General features: G+C 40.7%; 1 protein-coding gene across 1 annotated transcript in view; it reads left to right on the forward strand.

The window, feature by feature from the left end:
* agbl1 (AGBL carboxypeptidase 1) overlaps positions 1-26,397 on the forward strand; it is a 219,332-nt gene that overhangs the window by 11,583 nt on the left and 181,352 nt on the right. The window contains 2 exon segments of the mRNA XM_084733981.1: positions 2,139-2,232; positions 21,006-21,043. Coding sequence (XP_084590107.1) covers positions 2,139-2,232; positions 21,006-21,043 — 132 coding nt within the window.

Below are 26,397 nucleotides of genomic sequence, written 5' to 3' on the forward strand. Positions count from 1 at the left end.
TGACTCTCCTGTTATCTATTTCTCATTTTCTCAGTACTTCCTGCTCTCCAAAATTTATAGAAATTATTTATTTATATTTTCATTACAAGGTGTCAGTTTTTATAATTATCCCTGTTGTTTACAGTGGAGGACTGCTGTGATGTGACAAAGCAGAGTGAATATGCAGTGGGACATCATGCAAAAACTTTTCTAGACTGTCAAGTACACACAAACAGCTTTATACTGAAGCTCTGAATTTTACATTACACTGTAATTTCATTACTAGGGCTGAATGATTTGGAAAATATATCTTATTGCAATTAATTAGACTGATATTGCAACTGTGATATGATTTGTGATATTAGAAGATATGCTAATTTTACACCATTATTCTCATTTTCATTTAAAACATATCATTATGGTGTGATCTGCACCAAACAAAGATGTTTTCTTGACTAAAATGTGATGTGTAGGTCAGGACATTTCTGCAACCATTTATTAATTTAAAAAGGTAGTTTGACACAAATTTTGCACATGTTGCTTCCCCTGTAGGAAAATTACAACAGGCCATATTGTGATTTCAATTGCTCAGTCCTATTCATTACACATTTGTTCTCAGTAACATTATAGTTACATTTATTTTATGATTTCATTACAATATTAGTAGGTAAGCCTTGTTTTAACCAAGCACTTGTAGATGACTTGTGGATAAGAGCAGTGAGGAGTCAACAGTCGAGGTTATATATAGGTTTTTTAAGGTTTTTCAAAAATTGAAAATCACCACAGCCATGAAGAGTCCTTGAGCATGCAATCATAAATTTACACTTTAAGATTATTACAGAGGAGGATGGAGGATTGATACAGAGCTTCAAGTGTTTTGGCAAAATTATGTCACAGTGAAGTTGATCTTTTGGACAGAAAATATCATTACTTCATCATTTTATTCTATTAGATACAAACACACATGCACAAGTGATCTCCCCCAATGCCAGCAATACTGGACCAACAAATGAAAACAAGAATGTATGAAAGAGGTGATTAAACATATTGATTACACGAAATTCAGTGGCAAAATCAAAGAAGGGAATCGTAGTTGTTAAGGAAAGACATTCTGCTAAACTGACCAACTGATAAAGCCTCTTGTGGGTGTGAGCGGTATCCATTTTTTTATACCTTCATACCCTCTTGACATTTTACTGGGTTATACAGTACTATTTATGTAAAATTTGTGTAAAACAGCTCACCTACACTGTACTTCACTGTACAGGCAGAGCTGATTGTCATAGCAGCACTGGGAAACAATGCATGCATATGCAGGAGCTCCACTTTGGTCATGAGAAGATTCAGCTTTTATTTAATGACTAACTCAAACCTAAACTGTAAAATTTCAGCACAGTCTCTGTACACTCCCACTCTTCCCTCTGCTCAGCACACATTCACTGTAACTCTGTCACTGTAGACAGTAATTAGTCTGCCCCTTGCTAAAGTTACACACCCACAACGAAATGCCACTGACCAGTCAATAGTCTGCATTGTTTGTCAGCTTACCTGTATCATCTGGACTTGATCCAAAATAATCCAAATCAGAGGCACATTTCTTCTTTTTAACTAATTAGTACTGTAACTTTATCCCCAATACACCATGTTTCTACTTCTTATTAGAGTTATGTTTGTCTGCTCAGCTGTGCTGCTGCTCAGAGACTGACCCCTGGTGGCGTAAAATGCACACTCCAATACTGCAACTTCCCATCAGTTTATAAGAAAGAGGAGCATTTGTATTCATAACAGTATTTAAACTCATGACATTGGAAATTCATAATACCCTGGTATACCGTAATACTTTTATACCACCTAACTGTCCTAGGCTCTTGATATAATTCAGGTTTACTGGTGTACTGTGCAGGCCTTGTAAAGCCACAGATATAATCAATTTACATTTTAAGGAAGCAAGATGGGAGCAAACTTCTGATAAAACAATGTTTAAACTTCTGCTACTAAATTATCCACCATCAGTCAAAATAGAGTATTGTAGGTGCTTTACTTATTTGGAAGTAAAGCTTGAGGTTAGATTGCACTAGAGGTCTATGGTTGGGCACGTGTAAAAACTAATTTGACTGATCAGTTGAACTCAGCTATGCTGTTTTGTGTCCTCCTTACAGTTACTACAGCAAACCTAATAGGAGCAAATCATGGACTGGATGTCATCTACCACCTCATCCCTTGTTATACCACCGAACATCTGAACAGCATCAAGTATGTATATTCATGTTTTCTGCTTTTGATATGACATTTGCAATAGGGATGTTCCTGGTGACTAATTTCCATGTCGATGAAATGTGCAAGCAATGTTGAGAAGGTCTCTGCACACCTGAAATGTCTGACAGGTGCGTCGGAAGAAAAAGTTCAATTTGAAAAAACGTTAGCAGACTCCCGCACACTGTCTCGCTTTCTAGTGATTTATTGAATATCCGACGTTTCGGTCCAAACGACCTTCATCAGGTATACTGGCAGGCATACAAACATTTCTACATGCATTTAAAGACAGCGAATGCCTCCATCCACAAAACATCCAATCAGAGGACTGCTGAGACTGGTCAACACCTGAAACACATTCAGGTGTCATCAGTGCAGCATTAGGGCCGAAAGCTCATCAAACCTCAATAAACATTTTTTCTTTTTTTCTTTTTTTCTTTTTTAACACCCCACACATGAAAAATATCTACATATATACATAGACCAACACATATCTCAATTTTATCTGGTGCATCATACTTCAAAATATATCAATCTCCAGAAAAGGGACATCAATAAATCAAGATCAAAATAATCATGTCGGATAGGTATTAAAGGGAAAAAAAAATTTTTAAAAAACACAATTATTTGAAGACTGAGAATAGGGTCTCAATGACCTGTTAAGTCAGGTGTGTGTATATATACATATATACATACATCCACATACATGCACATACACACATGCACGCGCATACACGCATACATATGCATATACATACATGTGCACATACATACATGTACACGTACACACATACCGTTCAAACAGGGCAAAAGCTGGAATTCTGTCGAACTCCAGAAAACAATGCATGTCGATGAAATGCAAAATTTAATTTAGACTAATCGACTAGTCTAATGCTGTCCGAAAAAAATACTGTGTTTTAAGAGTCATTTGAAGCCGTTAATCACAGTCAACAATCGCCAAATCGTACTTTTAAATGCCACTAAAATGCACGCTACTTTGCGCTGTGCAATACAAGTCTTACACATTAATGTACAAATGACACACAGTGTGGCTAATGTTAGCAGTGCTAGCAGCAGCAGCAGGTTTATGTTTGAGTATGTGCTTAATTTGGGCACATTTCTCCAGTCAACTGAATATATATCAGCTTATTCTGTTTACATTCATCTGTCCTTTGCTGATATAAACATCCGGGGTTGCCAGGGCAATCGGTGCATACGGGCTGGGTGATAGGGGCTGCTGTCTGACAGCACGGCAGCCCCGACTAGTTGTGGACAGCTGCATAAAATCTTAGAAGCAACAGATAACTGGCATCATGAATGAATGAAATATTGATAAATAGTTTAAACTACTAGTATTTCTGGTGCTGACTAGCGTGGGTAGGTTTTATCGCATAGTCGAATAATTGCGCGTATCACTAATTTGCATTGACATTCAAGGTACACACTGACATTATTTGCATTTATACCTGTTCAACACAACAAAACCTATCAATGTCTATATCTGTATGTATATTCAGATAGAAGACTGGAAGTGTGTGTGGTTTAAAATTGGTCAAATGTTGTATTTTCTAACCTAATATTTATTGACAAAGCGACTACAAAGCACCATCAAAGTTCATGAATTGAATTGTGCACCAAAAGTGATGCGGCCAGTCAGCATCCTAGGAGGAACAACTACCAGCTAATTTAAAGATTCTGTTCTGCATTTAAAATAGAAACTCCTTGCAGTAAAGATATAGAAAATGAACAGAAACATCTTAAATTGCAATGTTGCTGTGTGTAGTATTCGTGGTTCATGCTTTGGCTGAATTATCTCTGAGATGTGCCAAATTAGTGTAATCCAGCTTTATTAACTGTAACGGAGCACACCTATCTCTGTTTACCTCCGGGTACGTACATTGCATGTCACATCATGTGATGTCGACTGACCAATGACTGTTTACATGACTGTAGGAATGCTACATCTCCCTTCTTAAAATCAATACACCCATATATCATACAATTCGGAGAGTATAACGATATTAATTGTGGTGCCCAACAATTGAACAACCTTACAAAATTAATGCACATTACTCTAGTTCTAAAAGAACATACCCAAGTAACAATGTAAGGATAACAATGCCATTTTTCCTTTTTAGCTTGTCATGCCAATATTAAGTAAGTCTAATAAACAGGTAGGCATCCTCCCTTTTACATTTTCATTCCCATTACATTACCATATCAATTTCTCTCTCTTTTTTTTTTTCTTTCTGTCCTTACGATTGTCCTAGGGCAGTGAGCCCCTATCCTTACAATCATAGGTTTAGGACATTCCTTGGTTTAATTGTGCGTCCATACCTGGTAGTGTATGGGTGTGGGAACATACTGCTCTCAGATGTTCTCTCTGGTTCTGTACCATTGTGTGGTTCAGGCTGCACCATACAGCTTGTATGCGCAGCACCATCCTTCGTCTGCAGCAAATGACAACGATTGCGGTGGTAGGTTTGACCATCCTCAGTGGAGACGTATGATCTCGCTGTGCTTGCAGGTTCTGTCACTGTGGCAGGTTTCCAATGTCCATTAGGTTGTTGAATGCGGACTGCAGCAGCGCACTGTAACACTGAGAGTGGTCTTGCATTGCAGTCATAGTACTGCTTCTGTTTGCGCTGGCATTGTAGTCTCCTAGCATGCACAGCCTTTTGACAAACAACCTGTGGTTGTAGTTGTTTACTTGTGGTGGGAAGCACTGATCTCAGCCGCCGACTCATCAGCAGCTGAGCTGGAGACTTAAGGCCATCAACAGGGGTGTTACAGTACTCTAGCAAACTTAAGTATGGATCCTTCCTTTCTGCTCTGGCTTTGTCCAGTATCATCTTTGCTGTCTGGACTGTTTTTTCAGTGGGCCCATTACTCTGTGCATGGTGGGGGCTAGAGGTGATGTGGTGGAATCCCCATGCTTCTGCATTTGAATTCCTTTGAGTTATAGCAGGGACCATTATCACTGATAAGCCTCTTAGGCATTCCATGTCTGGAGAATGTGGCTTTCATTTTGTGAATGACTGCTGATGAAGTAGTGTGATGTAGTCTCTCGATCTCAAAGAATCTACTAAAGTAGTCTACGACAACTATATAGTCTTCTCCGTCACACATGAACAAATCTGTACCAACGACTTGCCATGGTCTCTCTGGAAGTGGGTGTGAGATCATTGGCTCCTTCGTGTTTGAGCTGCGGCGCTCTATATATACAGAGCATCTCTCCATCATTGCCTCTATCTGTGCATTCATGCCAGGCCAGAATAGAATGTCTCTAGCTCTTTGTTTGCTCTTTTCTATTCCTATGTGCCCCGTGTGTATGCGTCTCAGCATTTCTTCTCGTAGAGAGTGTGGAATGATGATTTTCTCACCTTTAAACAACAATCCGTTTATGTGTGTGAGCTCATCTCTGTGGTTCCAGTATTCAACCACAGCAGACGGGCATTTCTTCCTTGATTCAGGCCAGCCGCTTTGGATCACCTGTTTTAACACATCTAGCTGTACATCTTGAGCTGTAGCAGCCTGGATCTCTGTCAGCTTGCTGTCACTCACTGGTAGGTTGCTCATGAGCATGTGCACCTGTGCATCCATGCCTTCACTCAGTTTGGTCTCATCTGTGTAGATTGACTTTCTTGACAACGTGTCTGCAACTGGAATGTCCTTCCCAGGGTGATGTGTGATAGTAATGTCGTACCTTTGCAGCTGTAGTATCATACATTGAAGCCTTACAGGTACTGCTGCGAGGTGCTTTTTTAGTATGGATTCAAGGGGCTTATGGTCAGACTCGATGATCACATGACAGCCATATACATATTGGCGAAAACGCTTACACCCAAACAGGACTGTGTAGAGCTCCTTTTCAATTTGTGTAGAGCTCCTTTTCAATTTGAGTGTAGCACGGCATGCAGGTTTGCATCGTGTTCCTCTCTTGTGCTGCCATACACCAGAATGTCATCAACGATGGCTGCGACCCCACTGAGGCCTTCGTAGGTCTCGTCAATCCTCCTCTGGAACTCATCTTGTGCAGAAATGACACCAAAGGGTAGGTGGAGGAACTTGTATCGGCCAACCAGTGTTAAACATTGTTAACATGGAGGATTCTTCTGTTAGTTTGATTGCCCAATATCCTGACCGTGCATCAAGCACACTGAAATACTGTGCGCCAGCTAGCTTGTGTGTAATATCATCTAGTGTGGGCATTGGGTAGTGTGGCCTTGCTTGTTGTGGGTTTTTCAACAACCACTAGTGCATTTACTCATTCAGTGGGTTCTGTCACCCTTTTGATGATTCCATCTCTTTCCATCTCATCCAACTCCTCCTTTAAGCAGTTGCGGAGTTTGTGGGGAATCCGTCATGGAGGGTTCACCACCGGCACTGCATCTGGCTTCAGATGAATGTTGCATTCACCCGGGAACTGTCCAATGCCCTGAAAAACATCAGAATATTCCTCCATAACATTAGGGGATTCATTTGGTGTTGCGTCGACAGATAGCACCAGTTTGACTAATCCCACGTCTAGGCAGGCTTGCAGGCCTAGAACAGGCAGGGCTTGTGTGTTGACAACATAGAACTCTTGCATGATGGTAATCTTCTTGTATTTACATTCAAGGTCACATGTCCCTTTTACTTGCAGTGTTTGTCCTCCATATGCACTGATTTTTGTTTCAGCTGGTCTTAGGTTTATATCTTTAAAGTTATTGTTAAACCTGTGTGCAGGTATCATGTTTACATCTGCACATGTATCCAGCTTAAACTTAAGTTTGTGTCCTTGTGGTCCCAACTCAAGTTCAGCAGTTTCTTGTTCTTACCAATGGGTTTCTCTGTGACCATATCAATGTAGAATTCCTCCTGGCTAATGCTGTCATCTTTGTGTATGCCATGTACTCCTCCTGGGTGTCTTTGTTGTGGTGGTCTTGTTTTGCAAGCTTTGGCAAAGTGATTACATTTTTTGCACTTATTACACTGTTTGCCTTTTGCTGGAAAAGCCTCACTGACATTGTGTTCCTGTGCAGAATATACACACATCTTAATGCTTGATTTTCTGTGTTCTTTTCCATGTCTTTCCTGTTTGTGGGTTGCTGTTTCCTTCCTATTTGTTTTATTGCTTATAGCATGTACAGCTGAGTCACTGCTGGTGCAGTTGAGGTCCATTGTTTTGATCTGCTCCGTTGCTAGCTTGTGTGATCTTGCAATTTCAATTGCTTTTTCTAGTGTTAAGTCTGGTCAGTGAGTAAGCAGTTTTTCGCACACTCTTGGTAAGCTTGTGCAAAAACAATTCTGTCCCAGATCATGTCATCACTATTAGCATAGTTGCAGTCTTTAACCAGTAACTTTAGCTCAAAAGACTCGCCTACTTGTTGCATCTTCTCGTGAAACTTGTATCTAGCAAAAAATTGGATTAGCTTTGGGATTTTTTTCATAATACGTTTTCAGTAACTTAGGGCCCAGGTGTTGTTGACATCACATCCCTTTTCTCCAACCCATAACAGAAGATAGCTGCATTTTTGTTCCTCAGTTAGGGAACGTAGTGGGCCGGAGAACATGAGCTTGACGTGCTGTCTGAACTTTCTCCATGCGTCCGGTAAGTTTGTTGAGTCCCAGTCCATCCGAGGGCTCGGGACGCCGTGAGGGTCCATTCTCGCTGTCTCATCGTGAGTTCGAACAGCTATTCTGACACCATATAGTATTCGTGGTTCATGCTTTGGCTGAATAATCTCTGAGACGTATCAAATCAGCTTAATCCATCTTTATTAACTGTAACGGAGCACACCTATCTCTGTTTACCTCCGGATACGTACATTGCACGACTGATGTCGACTGACCAATGACTGTTTACATGATTGTAGGAATGCTACACTGTGTTTGTGTTTTTTGATTTGCTAATCTTGTTGTTGTTCCTATATGTGTATATATATATATATTACTGCTGTCAAAATTATCGCGTTAGCGGGCGATAATTAATTTTTAGAATTAGTGCCGTTAAAAATTTTCACGCATTTGACGCATGCGCAGAATGACCCGCCCCATACATCCCATAATACCACTCAGAAGTGCAGTGACACGCAGTGAGCAGAGGGGATGCATACGTGCAGTGAATGTAAACATGGAGGAAGAGCAGGTTGGCCCTCTGGATGGGGAATTTCAGTTTAAAAAGAATACAGATGGAACAATAAATAAGCAGATAGTAATTTGCAGTGACTGGCTAGAGCAATTTTAAATCTGAAGCCTGCAGTGCGCCATAGAAGCTACAGTTGACTTTTCTATTGAAGATCTCAGTGCGTTTTGGCCTTAATGTTAAATTGAGCAGGTCAATATGTTCACCTGTACCTGATGGGCTGATGGGTTTGTAATATTATTATATGAGCATATTTTTATGCCAAATGCAGTGCCATTGAGGGTTTGCATGATTAAAGTGTGCGATATCTTGTGTGCAAACAAAAAGCAAGCATTTTCAAATGTAACCCCCACCTGGATATGTGAGCTTAAATATTCTGAGCTGAAATATTCTCATTTTCCTTTGTTATTGTTGAAGAAAAAGTTGTTGCAGTCTGGCTGTTCAAATTCATATTTCTGAATAAAACAGTTTTAGTCAGTTTTAGACAGTTTAATAAATGTTAATCCTGTTTGGCCCGCGACTTAGACTGTGTTTTAAACTTTGGCCCCTTCTGTGATTGAGTTTGACACCCCTGGGCTAGAGGATGAGTCGAGAAGAGGGCCACATTTAAATGTACACACACACACACACACACACACACACACACACACACACACACAGCAAAAGAAACATTTGATTTATATGGTGAAGCTCAAAGCAGGTAGATTTAGCCTGATGTTCTGGTTTTGAATTTTTAATTAGAAAAAAAAAGAGTGGCCCTGTTGTGCTAGTTTGAAGAGGGGGAAGAATACTGTCCTGTTACTGAAAGAAAGAAAGAAAGAAAGAAAGAAAGAAAGAAAAAGTCTTGTTGAGTTTGAAGAGAAAAAAAGAATACTGTCTAAGAAATAAATAATGTTCTTGAACAATATTAATGCCATTCAGTGTGGATTTATGGTTGTAATGAACAAATACAGTATGTTGCTGTACAGTATATATCCGCCTTGTGTCATTTCTTTCCATTCTAACAATAATTTACAGAAAAATATGACATATTTTGGGGATAATTTGAATTGCGATTAATTATGATTAATTAATTTTTAAGCTGTAATTAACTCGATTAAAATTTTTAATCGTTTGACAGCCCTAATATATATATTAAATATTAAAATTATAATATAGTTTAATGGTAAAATTAACTTGTGTAAAAATTACTTGGACAAAAGTAAAAAGTACTCTGAATGTTACTGTGTTATATTTTAAATATCATTTTTTGCCTGAATAACAACAAGCAAAGCAGGGATTAAACCACTATATTTATCACATAATTGGTGTTTTCCCAGATACCATATTCACATTTGGGTGCACCTCTCACTTCCATCTTCATCGTCAACTTACACTTCTAACCCTAACAAAACTCAGTTAACACATCCAGCCCCATAGCTGTAGTTTGCTAGTGTCAGCTAATGTGCAAATGAATGATAGTTGACAGAGGTTTCAGCCCCTGGCTGACCCACAACATGAAATATAATCCCCTTCTCAGAACCCAGAACCAGACCACAAAGATGGATCACTGACGTTCAGTGACTTGTTTATTTATATTTTGGCAGTATGTGTAGCTACAAATAGCACCTGCTTAACTTGGCAAAGCCAAAAAAGAAAAAAACTTAATTCTAATTAATGACCCTGTTACCTGCTTTCTTTCAAATGGGAGTCTAGTGATTTCAATCCCTAGATATTTATACAGACAGGGTTCATCGTGTATCTACATGGCCTTGTTGTTTTCATAAAACATCTTTTGAGGAATGCATTATTTTTCACTTTGAATACCACCAAGGAAATCAGGATAACTATATTTGTGACATAAAAAAGAAATACCTTCTAATTTCCCTAGATTTCATTATTTTATTAGGATGGGGCTTTGCATTAGAATAATTTCATGTGGTAATCAAGTATATTCAAAGATACAAGACCTTGATTGGCCTGTTTCCAGTTTTTGCCACATTAGTTAATGCAACAGCAGTACAGCAAGTCCAGTATTTTCCCTTTATGTTATCAAATTGAAAGAAACATCTTGTAATGTTCTCACCTTTTTGCTGATACACGTATTACTTATGGTAGTAACACACTCATCAACATTGGACAAGAATTGAATTAAATACAGCAAACTTTGAGATGATTTCAGTGCTGTGCTCGACTGAGGAAGAGGGAAGGGAGCTGGACTGAAAGATAAACTAATATGGATTGGACCCAAGTGTGTTCTTCTACTGACTACATTTACAATCTGAGCAATAGCAAAGAAGAAACAAAACAGAAACTGTAAAGATAACAAGGTTGGATAATTATTGTCCAAATATAATTATTAGTGCAAATAGAATGAATAGTGCAAATACAGATGTACCAGATACAGAAGTAATATTTCATCCAGAACATAAGAAATTAGCAGCAGTTTTGTAGTGTTGAGTTGAGTGGCTGGTGTTGAGTGTGGGTGCGTGTGTGTGTGTAAGTTTGTATGAGAGAAGTTTTAATTTGAAACTTTATGGTGATTTTAATCAAACAGACCTCAGAAATGTTCTACCCAGATTCTAAAGCTGCCAACACCAGCAACACTAAAGATATGTGAGAAGCTGTTAAAAAATTTAAGAAACTAAAAAAGCAGGAATTACCCACAATACGTGAGGCTACATTACCAGATGAGCTTAACACAGTTTATGCTTTATTCAATTTCCTCAACAAAGAGACACCTGTTGACTCCGCCTCCTGAGGGGAAAAAACAAATCAAAACGTGCCATCCAGCTAGTAGATGTCATTGTCATTGTTTGCACTACACAATTGGATATTAGACTTATTTACAAACAGATCTGAGACAGTTTGGAATTGTGGTCTCACCACCTCCACTCTAGTGTTCAACACTAGTGTGCCCCTAGGGCTGTGTGCTCAGCCCCCTTCTGTTCATACTGTACACCCATGAGGGCCCTTGACAAAGAGACAACTCTATTTTCAAGTTTGCAGATAACACTACCATCATTGGCTTGATTGCAAATGATGATGAGACTTCATATAGAGAGGAAATCAGCAGAATGCATTCTTGCAGGGTTGTGCAAAGAAAATGGTCAAAGCTTTTCAACATTAGCTAAACCAAGGATGATCCGTGGAGCTGAGGTGGAGCAGGTGAACAGTTTGAGGTTCTTGGGCATCAACATCACAGAGAACCTGTCATAGACATCACACATCTCCACCCTGGTCAGGAAAGCTCAGAAATGGCTGTATTCCCTACAGAAACCCAAGTCCCAAAAAGTCCCAACCCATGTTCATGTCAGTTTCTACAGAGGAGCAATTGAAAACATCTTGACTGGAAAAATCACAAACTGGCATGTTATGTGCACAGCCCAGGACAGGGAAACTTTACAGCAAGTTATTGTAATCGCATAGAATATCATTGGTACCCATCTAATAATAATAATAATGCATTTTATTTATAGGCGCCTTTCTTGACACTCAAGGTCACCTTACATCATCAACATAAAAGCAAAAACAATATTAAAAAGACAATAAAATACAAAATACAGTTTAAAATTAGACAATGCAAATGTGATCAGAGGGAGTAAGCCAGTTTAAACAGATGGGTTTTGAGTTTGGATTTGAAATGTGGTAGTGAGTCTGTGTTACGGAGGTCAGGTGGGAGTGAGTTCCAGAGCTGGGGAGCAGAGCGGCTGAATGCTCTGCTCCCCATGGTAACAAGACGGGCGGGGGGGACGATGAGATGGATGGAAGAAGAGGATCTGAGGGTGCGGGCAGGTGTAGCAATGTGGAGGAGGTCAGAGAGATATGTAGGGGCAAGGTTGTGGACAGCTTTGAAGGTAAGGAGGAGTATTTTATAGTTGATGCGATGTGTGATGGGGAGCCAATGTAGCTGTTGTAGAATAGGTGTGATGTGATGGATTAAAGGGGTGCGTGTAATGATACGGGCGGCTGAGTTTTGGACCAGTTGTAGTTTATGGAGGGTTTTATGCGGAAGGCCAAAGAGAAGAGAGTTACAATAATCTAAACGGGAGGTGACCAAACTGTGAACAAGAACAGCAGTTGAGTGAGGGGTAAGAGAAGGACGAAGCCGGTTGATGTTACGAAGATGGAAGTAGGCAGACCGAGTGATGTTATTGACATGGGAGGCGAAGGAGAGGGTGCTGTCGAGGATGACACCCAGACTCTTAACCTGAGGGGAGGGAGAGATGGAGGAGTTATCGAGGGGAATAGAAAAATTATGGAGTTTATTTAGCATAGTTTTTGTGCCTATTAAGAGAAGTTCTGTTTTATTGCAATTTAATTTAAGGAAGTTTGAGGTGAACCAGGATTGTATTTCAAGAAGGCAATTGGTGAGGGACGAGGGTGGGAATGTGGAGTTAGGTTTGGCTGAAAGGTAGAGCTGGGTGTCATCCGCGTAGCAATGAAAGTGAATATGATGTTTGCGGAAAATGTGACCAAGGGGGAGAAGGTAAATAATGAACAGCAGGGGCCCCAGGACAGAGCCCTGGGGGACACCTGAGGTGACGGGGACTGAATGGGAGGTGAATGATTTTAACTGGATGAACTGAGTGCGGCCTGAAAGATATGAATGAAACCAGTTAAGAGGTGTGTTTGTGATGCCAAGAGAGGAAAGTCTGTTCAGGAGGATGGTGTGTGAAACTGTGTCGAAGGCTGCGGTCAGATCAAGCAGAAGGAGAATGGATAGTGAACCGGAGTCAGCAGCAAGGAGGAGGTCATTAGTGACTTTAAGGAGTGCTGTTTCAGTGCTATGGAAGGGACGGAAACCAGATTGGAATTGTTCATATAAATTATTGCAGGAAAGATGGGTGTGGAGTTGAGCAGCAACTGTTTTTTCAAGAATTTTGGAAATGAATGGAAGATTTGAGATTGGGTGGAAGTTATTGAGGTTATTGGGATCTGAACCAAGTTTCTTGAGTATTGGGGTTACAGCAGCTGATTTGAGGGCAGAAGGAACAACACCAGTGATAAGGGAAGAGTGTATGATGTCAGTGATGAGAGGGGACAGAGAGGGGAGGGTGGCTTTTACAAGGACAGTGGGAAGAGGGTCTAATTGACAGGTTGACGATTTGGATTTCTTAATGAATTTGGAGACTTCATTAACTGAAGGTAGGGTGAATACTGAGAGTGAATGGGTGGGGGCACATGGAACTGGGGCAGGTGAAGTTGGAACAGAGGTGGGTGTAAGTTGATGGTGAATATGTTCGATTTTTGAAGAGAAAAATGATACCAAAGTATTGCAGAAATCAGAAGAGTACAGGTGAGGAGGAAGTGAATCCGGTGGTTTTGTAATATTTGTGAGTAGGGAGAAAAGGGCCTTAGAGTTACCCTCATTTGAACTAATTAAACCAGAGTAGTATGCGGATTTGGCTGTAGTAATGCAGTCTTTGTAGTGGAGAATATGATTTGAATACATGTCTTTGTGCACAGTGAGACCAGTTTTCCTGTAGAGTCTTTCAAGCTGACGTCCTTTTGCTTTTAACTGTCTGAGAGTGGGAGTGAACCAAGGTGCAGTATGCGTGAATGACACAGATCTGGTTTTGAGTGGAGCAAGATTGTTTAGAAGGTTATGAAGGCTGTTGTTGTAGTGTGAAAGCAATTCATCTGGGGCAGAAAACCTGTCAACACTGGGAAATCTGAAATCTACAAGAAGATAAATTGTCCAAGTTGATATCCTTAATTTTACGGAAAGTTATATTGCGTGGAGGATTGGATTTGGAGAGTGAGAGATTTACGCTGAATGATAAAAACATATGGTCTGAGAGAGGGAGGGAATCTGCTTTGCAGTCAGCAGGTGTAACACCTGAGCAGCAGATTAAGTCCAAGATATGTCCTTTAGCATGTGTGGGAAAATTGATATATTGCTGCAGTCCAAAATTGTCCAAACAGGATGAGAAGTCTTTGGTGAGAGTGTTATTGACATTGTCCATATGAATGTTAAAATCCCCCAGAAGTATTATGTTTGGTGAGAGTGTGGAGAGGTACATCAGGAAGTTTGAGAAGTCAGTAATAAAATCCTTGTTAGGTTTCGGTGGGCGATACAAGGTGGCAACAATAGTGGGAATAGGTCCAGAGAGCTGACATACGGTGGCCTCAAATGAGTGACAGACAGGAGCATTCACAGGGGCTATCCTCCACTTCTCGCGGTAAATTATCGCGAGACCTCCCCCTCGACCGGAATCACGAGGTTGAGCAATGTAAACAAACCCCGGAGGAGTAGCATCATTAAGTGGAGTAAAGTCATTCGGCTGTTGCCATGTTTCAGTTAAGCATAAAAAGTCCAACTTACGGTCAGTAAGGAGATCCTGCACAAGATGTCCCTTACTCGTGAGTGAACGGATGTTAAAAAGACCGAAGTTGACAGTAGTCCTGCTGTGGTTGACAGCTGTGTTAGCTGACCTAGCCAGGCGGGCCAGCACACTGTGATCAGCGCGACGACCGGTGTTCTTCAGTGGACGCCGAGCACTAGACCAGAAAGACTTGATGGAGTTGGATCCGTCCCACCGGAGGTTCCGGCGGTGAATGTATTTCCGACGGGGCAGGTGTAAAATGTCTGGGTGTAGAAGGAGAGCTGGTGGTGGTGGCACATGCAGGTGGAAGCGGAGCTTAAGAAGCTCATCGGCAGAGTACTGGAGCAGTGCTGTCGTTGGATGATGAACTAAGGACAGGACAGTCCAGGCCAGCACAAGCCACATACAACTAGCCCACATAGTTGCCGAGGCCGTGGCAGCAGCGGAGGCAGCAGGTAGGCTAATCTTAGTCCAAACACACACAGACACGGATGTCAGCTAACTTACGAGATAGGAGTACTGGGTTAACGAATGCCCATAGATAACAACTGCAGAGTCCACAGGCAATAAAATTACTAAAAAGTTTTAAGAAAGCCGGGGAGCAGCGGCAGCTAAAACACGCCAGCGTTCACTCCAACAGCGTCACCCCTACGTGACCGTCTACCCAGCATCAGTGATATCGAGGAGAGAAGGTACCTGTGCCGAGCCCAGAGGATACTAAAAGACAATACAGAAAATACAGAAGTATCTGCTGCTGTACCACCAGACTGAAGCTTCTTCATTCAGACTATGAGACTGCTCCACCTTATTAATTAATTTGCTCTACATTTTTATTCATCTTTTTCCAGTCAATCAATCAGTCAAAGAGGGGACTACAACTAAATCTAAATTAACAGCCTTGCTGTGAAATGACAAATAACCTTGTATCCTTGTATCAGTAGCTGCAATTAAAACCCATGATTGGCTGGTTGGTTGTCCAACACACTTCAGAAGTGTTTTTTCAGTAATTTTGGCTGACTTTTGTCATGGCCGGTATTTCCTACAAACATCTCAAAACATACTTGGATATGGATTTCCATGATATTTGATATATGTATATTGGTGGTACCCAGGGATGATTAGCAGTTTTTGTGATGGCTGACATGCCCTTTAATGCAAACATCAGTCAAATTTCCCACCATTATGCAAGATATATCCAAATTTATTGGGCAGGCTACAGAAGAATTTGCTGGCTTAATTAGGCACTATGAAACTCTCTCTGTCTGGTTTATAATAGTCATATCTGTGAAATGTGCAACATCTCCATGCACTAACTGTGTGACAGTATTGAAATTTACAAGGAAACAACATCATTACAAGATATCAACATATTCTTGGTCTCAACACGTCATTATTTCTCCTGAACTTGTGTGTAGACTCTAGCTCTCATAAGCCACCATCCCCCTCCTCTTGGATCATATGTCTTTTTCTCATCTGTCTCTGTCAGAACTGATGGCATTTGGCTCAAATAGCCGGCATCCTCCAGTATACCCAGTGGAGCATGCCAAAGGCACCAGGAGTACCGGCCTCTCCACCTGGCTCAGTGCCAGGCATACCAGACCCTGATCAGCCACTAGTGAACATGAAACTCCCCAGTGGTGTGAGGGAATCAAATCCTCTGACATCACAAATTTATAGCCCTTGGGGTGAGTTTTCTGTATCATTTTCATGCAGAAGCCAGCTGTTAATTGTTCTAATACAATTAGAGCACTCTGAGATTCCAGATTTCAAAGCCAGCTGCTACTTTGGATAATTTGATAGAATTGGCAGCTGTGAATTCCTGTGATGTAATGACAGCAACAAGGCAGGAGATATGCTATTTCCCTCAAGTGTGAGATCCAGTTAGACATGTCTCTCACACTGATTTATCCAATTATAGCTGTGATATGGTGACGATTAGATATGCCAGTTGGCTGCTGTCCACACTTTTAAAACAGTGTAGTCATTCAAACTGTTCAAAGCTGTACAACTAAATTCATCCATCTATTCTTAACTGTCAGCAGAAGTTCATACCTCAGCACCAGTCTGTTAGACTGCTATGCACTGTAGCACCTACTAACCTGTTTATATTGTTACATATTGTAGCCTGCAAAGGAGTTACTTTGATTGATGACTGATGGTGATATTTTGAATGATTTATGATACAACATCCACAATGTAGTAAATGTAGCAATATAAATGTGCATATTGTTATTGCTCTTTGATCTACACTATAAAGAACAACCTATAGAATCTACCCAAAAAACCTGTGATAACAATCTGCACTCAGTTTGTTTCATCCCATGATGTGGAAGAGGACCCCACAAGCGGAAGGCCTTCAACGAGCAGGAATAAGGCCAGCATTGAGCGCATGAGGCGGGTGGTGTGTTGCAATTGTCGGCTGACTGTTCTACTGATCGCAAGTAAGCTGGCCATGAACGATGACAGTGTCTGGAAGATTATAACAGAAGATTTGGGCTTGCAGAAGATCTGCACGAAGATGGTGCCGAAGTTGCTGAATGATGACCAGAAGGAGTGGCGCATGCAGCTGTGTCAGGACATCCTTGAGTGTCTTGTAATCTTCCAGCTTCTGACAGAGTTTTCCGCAGCCAAAACTTAAGGTTGGGTCGTTGCTGTGTGCCCATCGCTTGACGGCCTGAAATTAAGGAGCTGTAAACAAAAGCAAGTGAGAAAACATACAATGGCTGCAGAGGGCTGAGATTGCAATTATATACTCCTCGATATTACGTCACATGCTGATGCAACCCACTAATCCCTACCCCACTCATAGCTCACACAGCACACTAAGTCCAGTTACTTTTCTGACACACCTTGTATTATGCTTCAGTTTTTTTATTTTCAAAAGAATTGCATGAAAATTAAAGTAACATGGCTAGGAAGAAAAACTGCATTTGCAGTGGTAACAACAATAATGTATATCATTATTGTTGCTACATTAATGTAATTTATGGTGCTGTTGGATAGCTGATAGACCACATAGGTTTGTGCCTCCGTTTACAGTATGTGTGAGGGCTGAGATGCCAAAAAATACAGACTGAAAATGGACTGAATATGTTGTTTGATAAAAACATATTGTGAATTTTGCTTACATGAAGTGTGCCTGCTTTCCTTCTCCTTATTGATCTGTTGCTGTCTGTGAACAGCCTCATGAAAGTGATAATTTACAATTCTTTATATTCTAAACTAAATTGTAAACTAAATCCATGTAAGCAAGTCATTTGGTGTTTTCAAAGTCATGATATTAAGCTGAGACAGGTTCACTTTGCCCCTGCTTGAACCGCCACCTTATCGTGGTGGAGAGATTTGAGAACCTGAATGATCTTAGGAGCTATGTTGTCGGGGGCTTGTTGCCCCTGGTAGGGTCCTAGGTGATGGGTCAGACTAAGAGCGGTTCCAAAGTCTCCAATGAATAGTTCAACATCAGGGATGTTTACGTCTCCCGGATTGGCGTTACCGGGGCCCCACCCTGGAGCCAGGCCTGGGGTCGGGGCTTGCAGGCGAGCGCCTGGTGGCTGGGTCTTTGCCAATGGGACCTGGCCAGGCCCAGCCCGAAGGAGCGACGTGGGCCCGCCTTTCCGTAGGCCCATCACCCGTGGGAGGGTTCAGAAGGGGCCGATGCAATGTGGTTTGGGTGGCAGTCGTGGGCGGGGGCCCCAACGACCCAATCCCAGGACATGGAATCTCACAGTGGGGACATGGAATGTCACCTTGCTGGGGGGGTAGGAGCCTGAGCTAGTGTGGGAGGTTGAGCGGTACCGGCTAGAGATAGTCGGGCTCACCTCCACGCAGTCGGGGCTCTGGAACCCAACTCCTTGAGAGAGGCTGGACTCTTTTCTACTCTGGAGTTGCCCACGGTGCATGGAACACCATGTTCAAGCATAAGAGTGTCCACCAGTGCACGTGGCACAGGGACGCCCTAGGTCGGAGGTCAATGATCGACTTTGTGGTCGTGTCAACTGACCTCCGGCCATGTGTCTTGGACACTCGGGTGAAGAGAGGGGCTGAGCTGTCAACTGATCACCACCTGGTGGTGAGTTGGAGCCGCTGTGGCCGTAAGGTCTCCAGTACCTGTCACAGCGGCAATCCCCAAACCCGGTGGTGGACACCGGAGGTAAGGGATGCTGTCAGGCGGTGGAAGGAATACTTCGAGGATCTCCTCAATCCCACTGACACGCCTTCCGTAGAGGAAGCAGAGGCTGGGGACCCAGAGGTTGACTCATTCATCACCCAAGCTGAAGTCACTGAGGTAGTTCGGAAGCTCATCAGCGGCAAGGCACCGGGGGTGGATGAGATCCGCCCTGAGTACCTCAAGTCTTTGGATGTTGTAGGGCTGTCTTGGTTGACACACCTCTGCAACGTCGCATGGCAGTTGGGGACAGTGCCCACACTGCTGCTCCCATTTTGACAGACACATTAATATGAGACAAAAAAAAAAAAAAAGTGGGATGATTGCAGCAAAAATGGCCTGTGGAATCACAACACAACCTCTTTTTAATTGTTAAATTTTAGTGATTTTTTAAAATGTATTAATTTGTTTATTTTTTGTATGTATCAGTCAACCTGGTTGGGCATTATATATAGTTATAGTTTATCAGGTATACTTATAGTTAGGTTTTAATAAACCTGATAAACTATAAACTACAACTGATTATAACTGATTATTTGATTATTTATTTTTTATTATAATTTTGTCATTTTGAATAATTCCTTTGTCTTCAAACCACTGATAGTGATAGCCACTGTGTGATGGAGGGTCTAATGAACAAGCTAAATATTTAACCACCCAGACTCTCCACTGTCCAGATACTGACACACACAAAGCCAAACAACTGTAACACACACTTCACAAACACAAACAGAGCAAATGTTCATTTTTTTCTGCTATTTTCAAACTCTAACTTCGAACAGGTGTGCAGAATCAGAATCCATGAGAATGACTGTCTATGCAAGGGACAGAGTGAGCAGGTGTTATTGTCAGTAAATCCCATGAGGTGCATGCCATGAGTGGTGATGTGTATTCTGTGTTTTGAGGTGGGGGGCATGGAAAATGTATTATTACATATGGTTTACCAGTTATTGTCCAATTAATGTATATTCTGTCTGTTTTGGTTATGTATAGATGAATTATGTTTAATAATTTTCAGGCTGTGGAATATTTTCAGAGCATCTTCAGCAGCCACATTACTTGCAGAAAAGGCCAGATCATTTACACATACAGTGTGTTGCTCTGTTGATATATTTGACCAGTGCATTGGGCCCTCTCACTTGTGGTATTTAGAAGACAACCCTTTCAAAGTTCTTGTGAAATTTGTTCTTAATGGTGCACTTTGTTTCGAGTAAATATATTTTATAATGTGACAGCACCGTGATTTGGTTAGGGTTACACAGTGATCATAGTTTGGTTAAACAATTACTCTTGCAAGATCTTTGCTGGGTCTGGGGAGATGTGACCTCAAATAATAAGTTTATAACTACATAACTAGCACATCAATGATCACATCAAGATTAAGATTTTTTTTTTTTCAAAACTGGTGTTCCATTTTTACAGGAACCTTGACGTGGCCTCTTCTCCAAACATCAGTGAGAAGTCTTGCAAAATCTAATTAAAAAGGAAAGGAGAACTATTTCAGCCACCTAATGTAAACCTAATATTTTAATACAACTTTTTCAAATTCATTTTTAATATCTACCAGTTCTTCCAAACCAACATTGTGCACACATTTGTTTGGAGAGGGAAAACATATGTTTTTTAAAAGGTTCAATAGAAAAAAATGGCTGCCTAAATATCTCCTTTACAGTAGAGCGAGCAAAAAGCCGAAGGCCAAATACAGCATACTCTGAATAATCTGGGACATACAGAGCTGTTCAATACCAAATTCAAAACAAACATATATAGCTTAGTGTACCAACTTCAAGAAAAATGCTATGTAAGCTATACCTACCAAACATTTTATAATAGTTAAGTTAAAGGCAAAAGCAAAAAACAGGCTCAATCTTACCTCACTACTAAGTCCAGTTTCAGCTTGCTGTGTACGGTGTGGAGTCATGGAGCAATGGTTAAACATGGACATGGAAATTACACTCCTGAACACCCACTGAATGAACTCCAAAATATTACTCTTGACAATTAGTATCCCTCAACACAAACCAGAGTTAGAGTTAAAGAATAAACTCCGCAAATTTAACACTTTCACACTTTTTTGCCTAACTACCAGATTTTTCACTCCAGAAATTTGCTGTGTAGTATTGAGTGTGTAATTAGTTAATGTCTGTCACTGCTTCCTTTTTTTCTTTTTCAGGGCAGCCATCCATGCCTTTGCTGCTCTGCTGTGCACAAGTAAGTTTTTCATGACCTTCATCATTTATCAGCTGATGGTTTCCATCATTCTTGAAATACATTATCATCATCATTACTACACAACAATCTTAACACAAATAGTTCCAAATATGTTCCTCATTGCTGAATAACAGTAAATCAAGTAACCTCACTGTTTCTCCCCTTCCTTCGTTCTCTCCCTTTTTTCCCCTTAATATCATAAATGAGAGTTTTAACAGACTAACCTGTGTAGTTCTATACTGTATTTTTAGCCTGAACTGCATCCACAGTTTCAGGATTTAACCTATTTTGTTGCGTTTTGAGCACCAATCAGCTGAGCTGGAAAAGCGCACTGGATGTGCTGCTGTGTGCACCATTCCAGTCAGTGTGTGGTTCACCAACAGGGAGAAAGAAAGAGAGGGGTAGACAGCGTCCAACTGCAGGAGCTTGTGGAAGAGGTGTGACTGGCCCCTGGAGTGTTAGTGGCAGCCCTTGCATGACCTATTCTCTGAGCATGAAGTGGAATGGGGGAGAGGATAGGCTCCAGGGAAAGTTCAGCCAGTGGTAAGAAAAAGTTAGTAACCAGGATGTTATCACCACAGATGTTGAGCAGGTTTGTAAAGGGGTGAAGTCTTTCATGACACTTAACTATAGACACTCAGGAAGGAGGACAAGGTAAAGACAGGACACAGGCCATAAGGAACTGCTGTATCTGAGGCCAAAGACCTCTGCCACCCAAGCTTGAGACACTCAAACCAGAAACCAAGGTTCATCTGATCAGATCTTTGATGAGCCACTCACTGGATCACAGCTCACTTTTCAACTCAGTGGACATCTACATAAGGGAAGACCAGTTAGTTATTGGCTGCAGTAAAGGACATCAGGGCAGCAGGGAGAAAACTTACTCGCTTAACCACAGTTGTGAACCTGTAGATTTCCAACCCAAAAAAGCAGGAAAACTGACCACTTTGGGCCCTGGACCAGGACTGGTAAGAATGTGTCAGCTTATTTAGACAGAAAGTTAAAAAAAAAAATTGAATTTACTTTTCTTCTCAGCTTAAAGTTGCTAGTCACAAGGGTTGTTTACCCTTACTTGCAGTTTTTGCAATTTGACAAACTGTTGAAACTACTTATCCAAGCGTCAGGTCAGACCTTGATTTCAAGTTAAATGTAACAGGAATAGCTTTAAAAAAAAACAAAAAAAAACACAAGTACATTACCCTTTTTGTTACACTATTGTACAGTATTCTTGTAAAGGAACAGAATGTAGGATTTAGTGGTATCCAACTAGCTTGCAGATTGAACACCTCACTTCACCCCTGCAACCTACAGTAGGATGAAAAACACAAAAGGTCTTGTGGGTTGATGTAGAAACATGGCAATTCAAATATTTTCTTCTAAACACATTATACACTGTGGAAAAGAGTTGCTGAAATGGTTTGAAAAGATTGTAGAGTCTCTGTGCTTGGGTTTTTTTGGGCAGCCCTGAAAAATACTTGATGACACACTGGAGCCATACATCCCCAAACACTATATGAACTAGAGCACATTAGCATTTAGCTTTAGTTTTAGCTTTATAAAGCAAGACATGAGAAGAGTGTTTCTTTAAAGTTATGTGCTTCTTGTTGTTCACCTACCACAAGCTAACCTCCTGATGATGCCACCTCCCATTTTTCAGGTCATACTAATACCTCAGACAACAGACTGGCCGCAACTCCACCATTTCACAACAGAGAAAATTGCACTTATTTCTCAGTTTTGTGACTTAATTTTTAACATACTCGACAATTTTGTAATCACTGAAATTTGGCTGTGTGGTTAACAACATATTTTTCAGTGGTAAGAAAACCTCATGGACTTTATGCACTGGACAGCCCATAACTATCCAATCAAAATAAGCAATCAAAATAAGCTGGTCAAACTGTCCAAATATCAGCTTCCCAGCACAACTGGGAATAGACTGAAAATGATGATTGTTCAACAGTATCTTTGTACTGAGGATTTTTGTGGCTTCCCACATGATTAATGGGCAATGCTAACAGAGCAATATCATCTTTTGAACAGTGAATTATCAAAATGATTTACATATTGAAAACTGACAGATATCACTGCTTTTATGCAAACCAGAGTATCTGATCTCAGTGATAACACATCTTTCATGATAACACATCACTTGTTTAGACCTTTTGGCTACTTGAAAGAGCCCGTCAGAACCGAACTAGGACTGAACCCAAATGCACGACTCTAGAGACGAGGTTCAAATATACAATCTTTTAATATCAAAGTATCAAAGGAAAATCACTCAATCGAGGAAGATCTCAAACTAGCAAAAAAACTCTGATGAGGAAAAAATACTATGAACACAGAAGAAATCAAAATCACTCTTTCGAGGAAAATAGCTATGGCTGAGAAAAATAACAAGACAAAGTATCAAAATAACATAAGGCAAGTCTAAGGCAAAAACAAAGTATCAAAGAATACGAAACCTGAATTGACAAGGGTCGTGGTGCAAACAGGCGTGGGTTCTCTGGCAGACAAGACGAACTGGCACAGGACAAAGGGAAACACAGACTATATACCCACACACGAGGTAATGGGAAACAGGTGGAAACAATCAGGGCAGGGCAGACAATCAGACCAGTGGGATCACACAAGGGGGAAGGAGCAAGTTACCTGAAACGAGAGGAGAGTAAGGTGTCAAAATAAAACAGGAAGCCACGAGACAACATAGACACAAGACAAAAACTAAACATAACTTAACCTGACTTCTTGGACATGACAGAGCCAACCTTCAAGATCCTGTGAGTCCTAGTTATATTCACACAACTCACTGAAATATTTCCTGGTGATGAAGAACATTTGATGCCTATATTTTAAGACAATATTTCAGTTTGTACATTTGTACACCTTTTTCTTAAAAACTCCTCTGGATTTATTTATAATCTGACTATTCTTTTATTCCATAGTAGTATGCCATAACGTATCCTTGTATATTCAAAATCCAACCCCCCCAATAAAGATTTTGATAACTCAGCTCAGTTCTACTGAAAACACAAATTAGCACAAAGTACCAAGAAAGAAACTGGTTTTAGAAGCTAGAGAGGGAGATAAGGGTAGTGTAACACGGGACAGATAGCAGTAACAGTACCAGGGGGAATAGGAGGAAAGCGTAGGAGAGGACAAGTAAATGAATATATGAAAAAGCAAAAAGGTGCTTTACTCACAACTCGACCATTAAAGATGAATGTTCTATCACTGGCAGTAGTGGCTGGATTTTGACTGGATGGCTGAAATACTCGGAAGCACCTTCATCAGTCCATCAAACATCTCCACTGAGATGTCTGAAGTGGTTCAGCAGTTCAGATGTAGTGGTATTGATGGACTTCCTTTATAGTTCTACAAAAGACTTTTGACTCTGCTGTGAAAAGACATGTTTTCAAAGGCTGATTAGACTTGGGGACTTTATCACTGAGCTGTACGAGGTTAGTCCTGACACTGTTAATTATAAAGTGTTGGTTAAAGCAGTGCTGAGCAATATGGACAAAATTAAATATAAAAATATTTTTGACAATATATCTCAATATCAATATTAATTAATATTGGGACAATTTTGTACAGATCAATTTCACGAAATATTAACACAATTACATTTTTTGATAAATAATGATCAGTAATGTGGCATAATGACTACATGGGTAAAGGCAAATAATAAAACAGCTACAACAGAGTTCAGACGATAACATAAATTTATTGCAGAAAGAAACAATGAGCCTTGTGTTTATCATTTGGTAGAGAATGCTGTGTTTATCAAAGACATTTGTGCAGGTCTCCCCACTGTCAGTTCTCTCTACATGGATAATGATATTGGTGTTCCGCAGTTAATACCTAATGAGACCCAGCTTTGTAGGTTCAGTAAATTTACCAGGGGATTTAAAACAGTGAATTAAGGATCCCAAACAAAACCACATGCAGTCTCTGAGGGGGCAGGTGTTCATGCTCCTAGACCACCTACACCAACACTGGAGGTCCCTTTCACAGTATAGCATGGCAATGACTCTTATATGGTGTATGCCAGCTCAAGTGTATGATGGTCAAAATGTTTTGAGTGTAGAGATGTCGGACACAAACACTTTGTATGTACCCAAAAACAGTGGATGGTAGCTCAATCTGCTGACACAGCAGGTGGCTTCTTACACCCAGGGCTGGGTGTTTACAGCCAGTACTAAATTGGTACTGGTTCCTCTTTTATTTAATTTTACTCTTATTTAAATCAGGCAAGTCATTAAGAACAAATTCTTATTTACAATGGCATTCCTGCTTGGTCAGTACCGAAGTATTGATAAGATCAAGTATAAGATAAGAACAATGCTGATATCTGTCGTTATGTAACATAGCTGCCACTTTCAAACTCCTAACCCTCCCCTAATGATGACAATGCTGCCAGTGTCAGACAATTATGTTTGATGTTGTGTAACTGCATTTTTGCCTTCTAGGCTCTCCAATCATGGCATTCAAAAGGGCTCTCTTACCAAATCTAATGAAATGGAAGCTAAATACAATATATCTAATAAAACTGTTGCATGTACAAGGGGTAAGCTAGCAATCTCGTGAAACACTTACAAATACAGCACTCTATAAATCTGAAGCTGTGCAGCGTGTTTGATTGCTTTAGCAAGGCGGCTGCTGAAGCTAACATTACATACTCAGTGCAGCCTCCCAAGATTAGCCATCTAAAAATGCATGTGTCTTGACCTTGTCAAGTCAAGATAACACAACATTGTTACAGAAATAATTCTGTAGTTATTAACTAAGGACACAGCATATTTTTTAAACATTTATAATTTATGTTAATCCCATAGACAACATCAGTCAAGCAGCAGTCACAACTTCATCAGTACTTGCACAGCACAAGTCAGACACTCAAGACCAACCCATTCTACATCGCTAGAGGACGTTAAATGATGAACATCAAGATTTATGGCCCTTCACAAGAGTGGAGTCCTGTAAGTCTTGGTATGGTAGGTAGCAAGTAGTTATCATAGCATAAATTCCTAACTGCAGCTTGCCTAAGTTTGAATTTGAGCTGTCCTGACAATCACTGTACATAGCTACTCTGGACTGTGACCTTGGAGGAGTTGACAGTCACTGTAAAGCAGATGGCATTAGAATCAGGAATTAATGGTCTCTCCAGTGAGTGTTACAAGTGGTTCTGGTACACATTTGGGCATAATTTACACAGTGTTTTGTGTTTCAGAATAGGGTCTCTTTCTGTTTTCTCCAGCAAGAAATGACTTCCCTTATGCCCAAGAAGAAGAGTGCTGCCTTTACTGAAGATCTGGCAGCCAGTTACCCTTTTCTGTATAGACCATAACGTG

This window comes from Lutjanus erythropterus, chromosome 13 (genome assembly GCF_056507025.1).
Source record: "Lutjanus erythropterus isolate fLutEry1 chromosome 13, fLutEry1.hap2, whole genome shotgun sequence".
NCBI classification, from domain to species: domain Eukaryota; kingdom Metazoa; phylum Chordata; class Actinopteri; order Lutjaniformes; family Lutjanidae; genus Lutjanus; species Lutjanus erythropterus.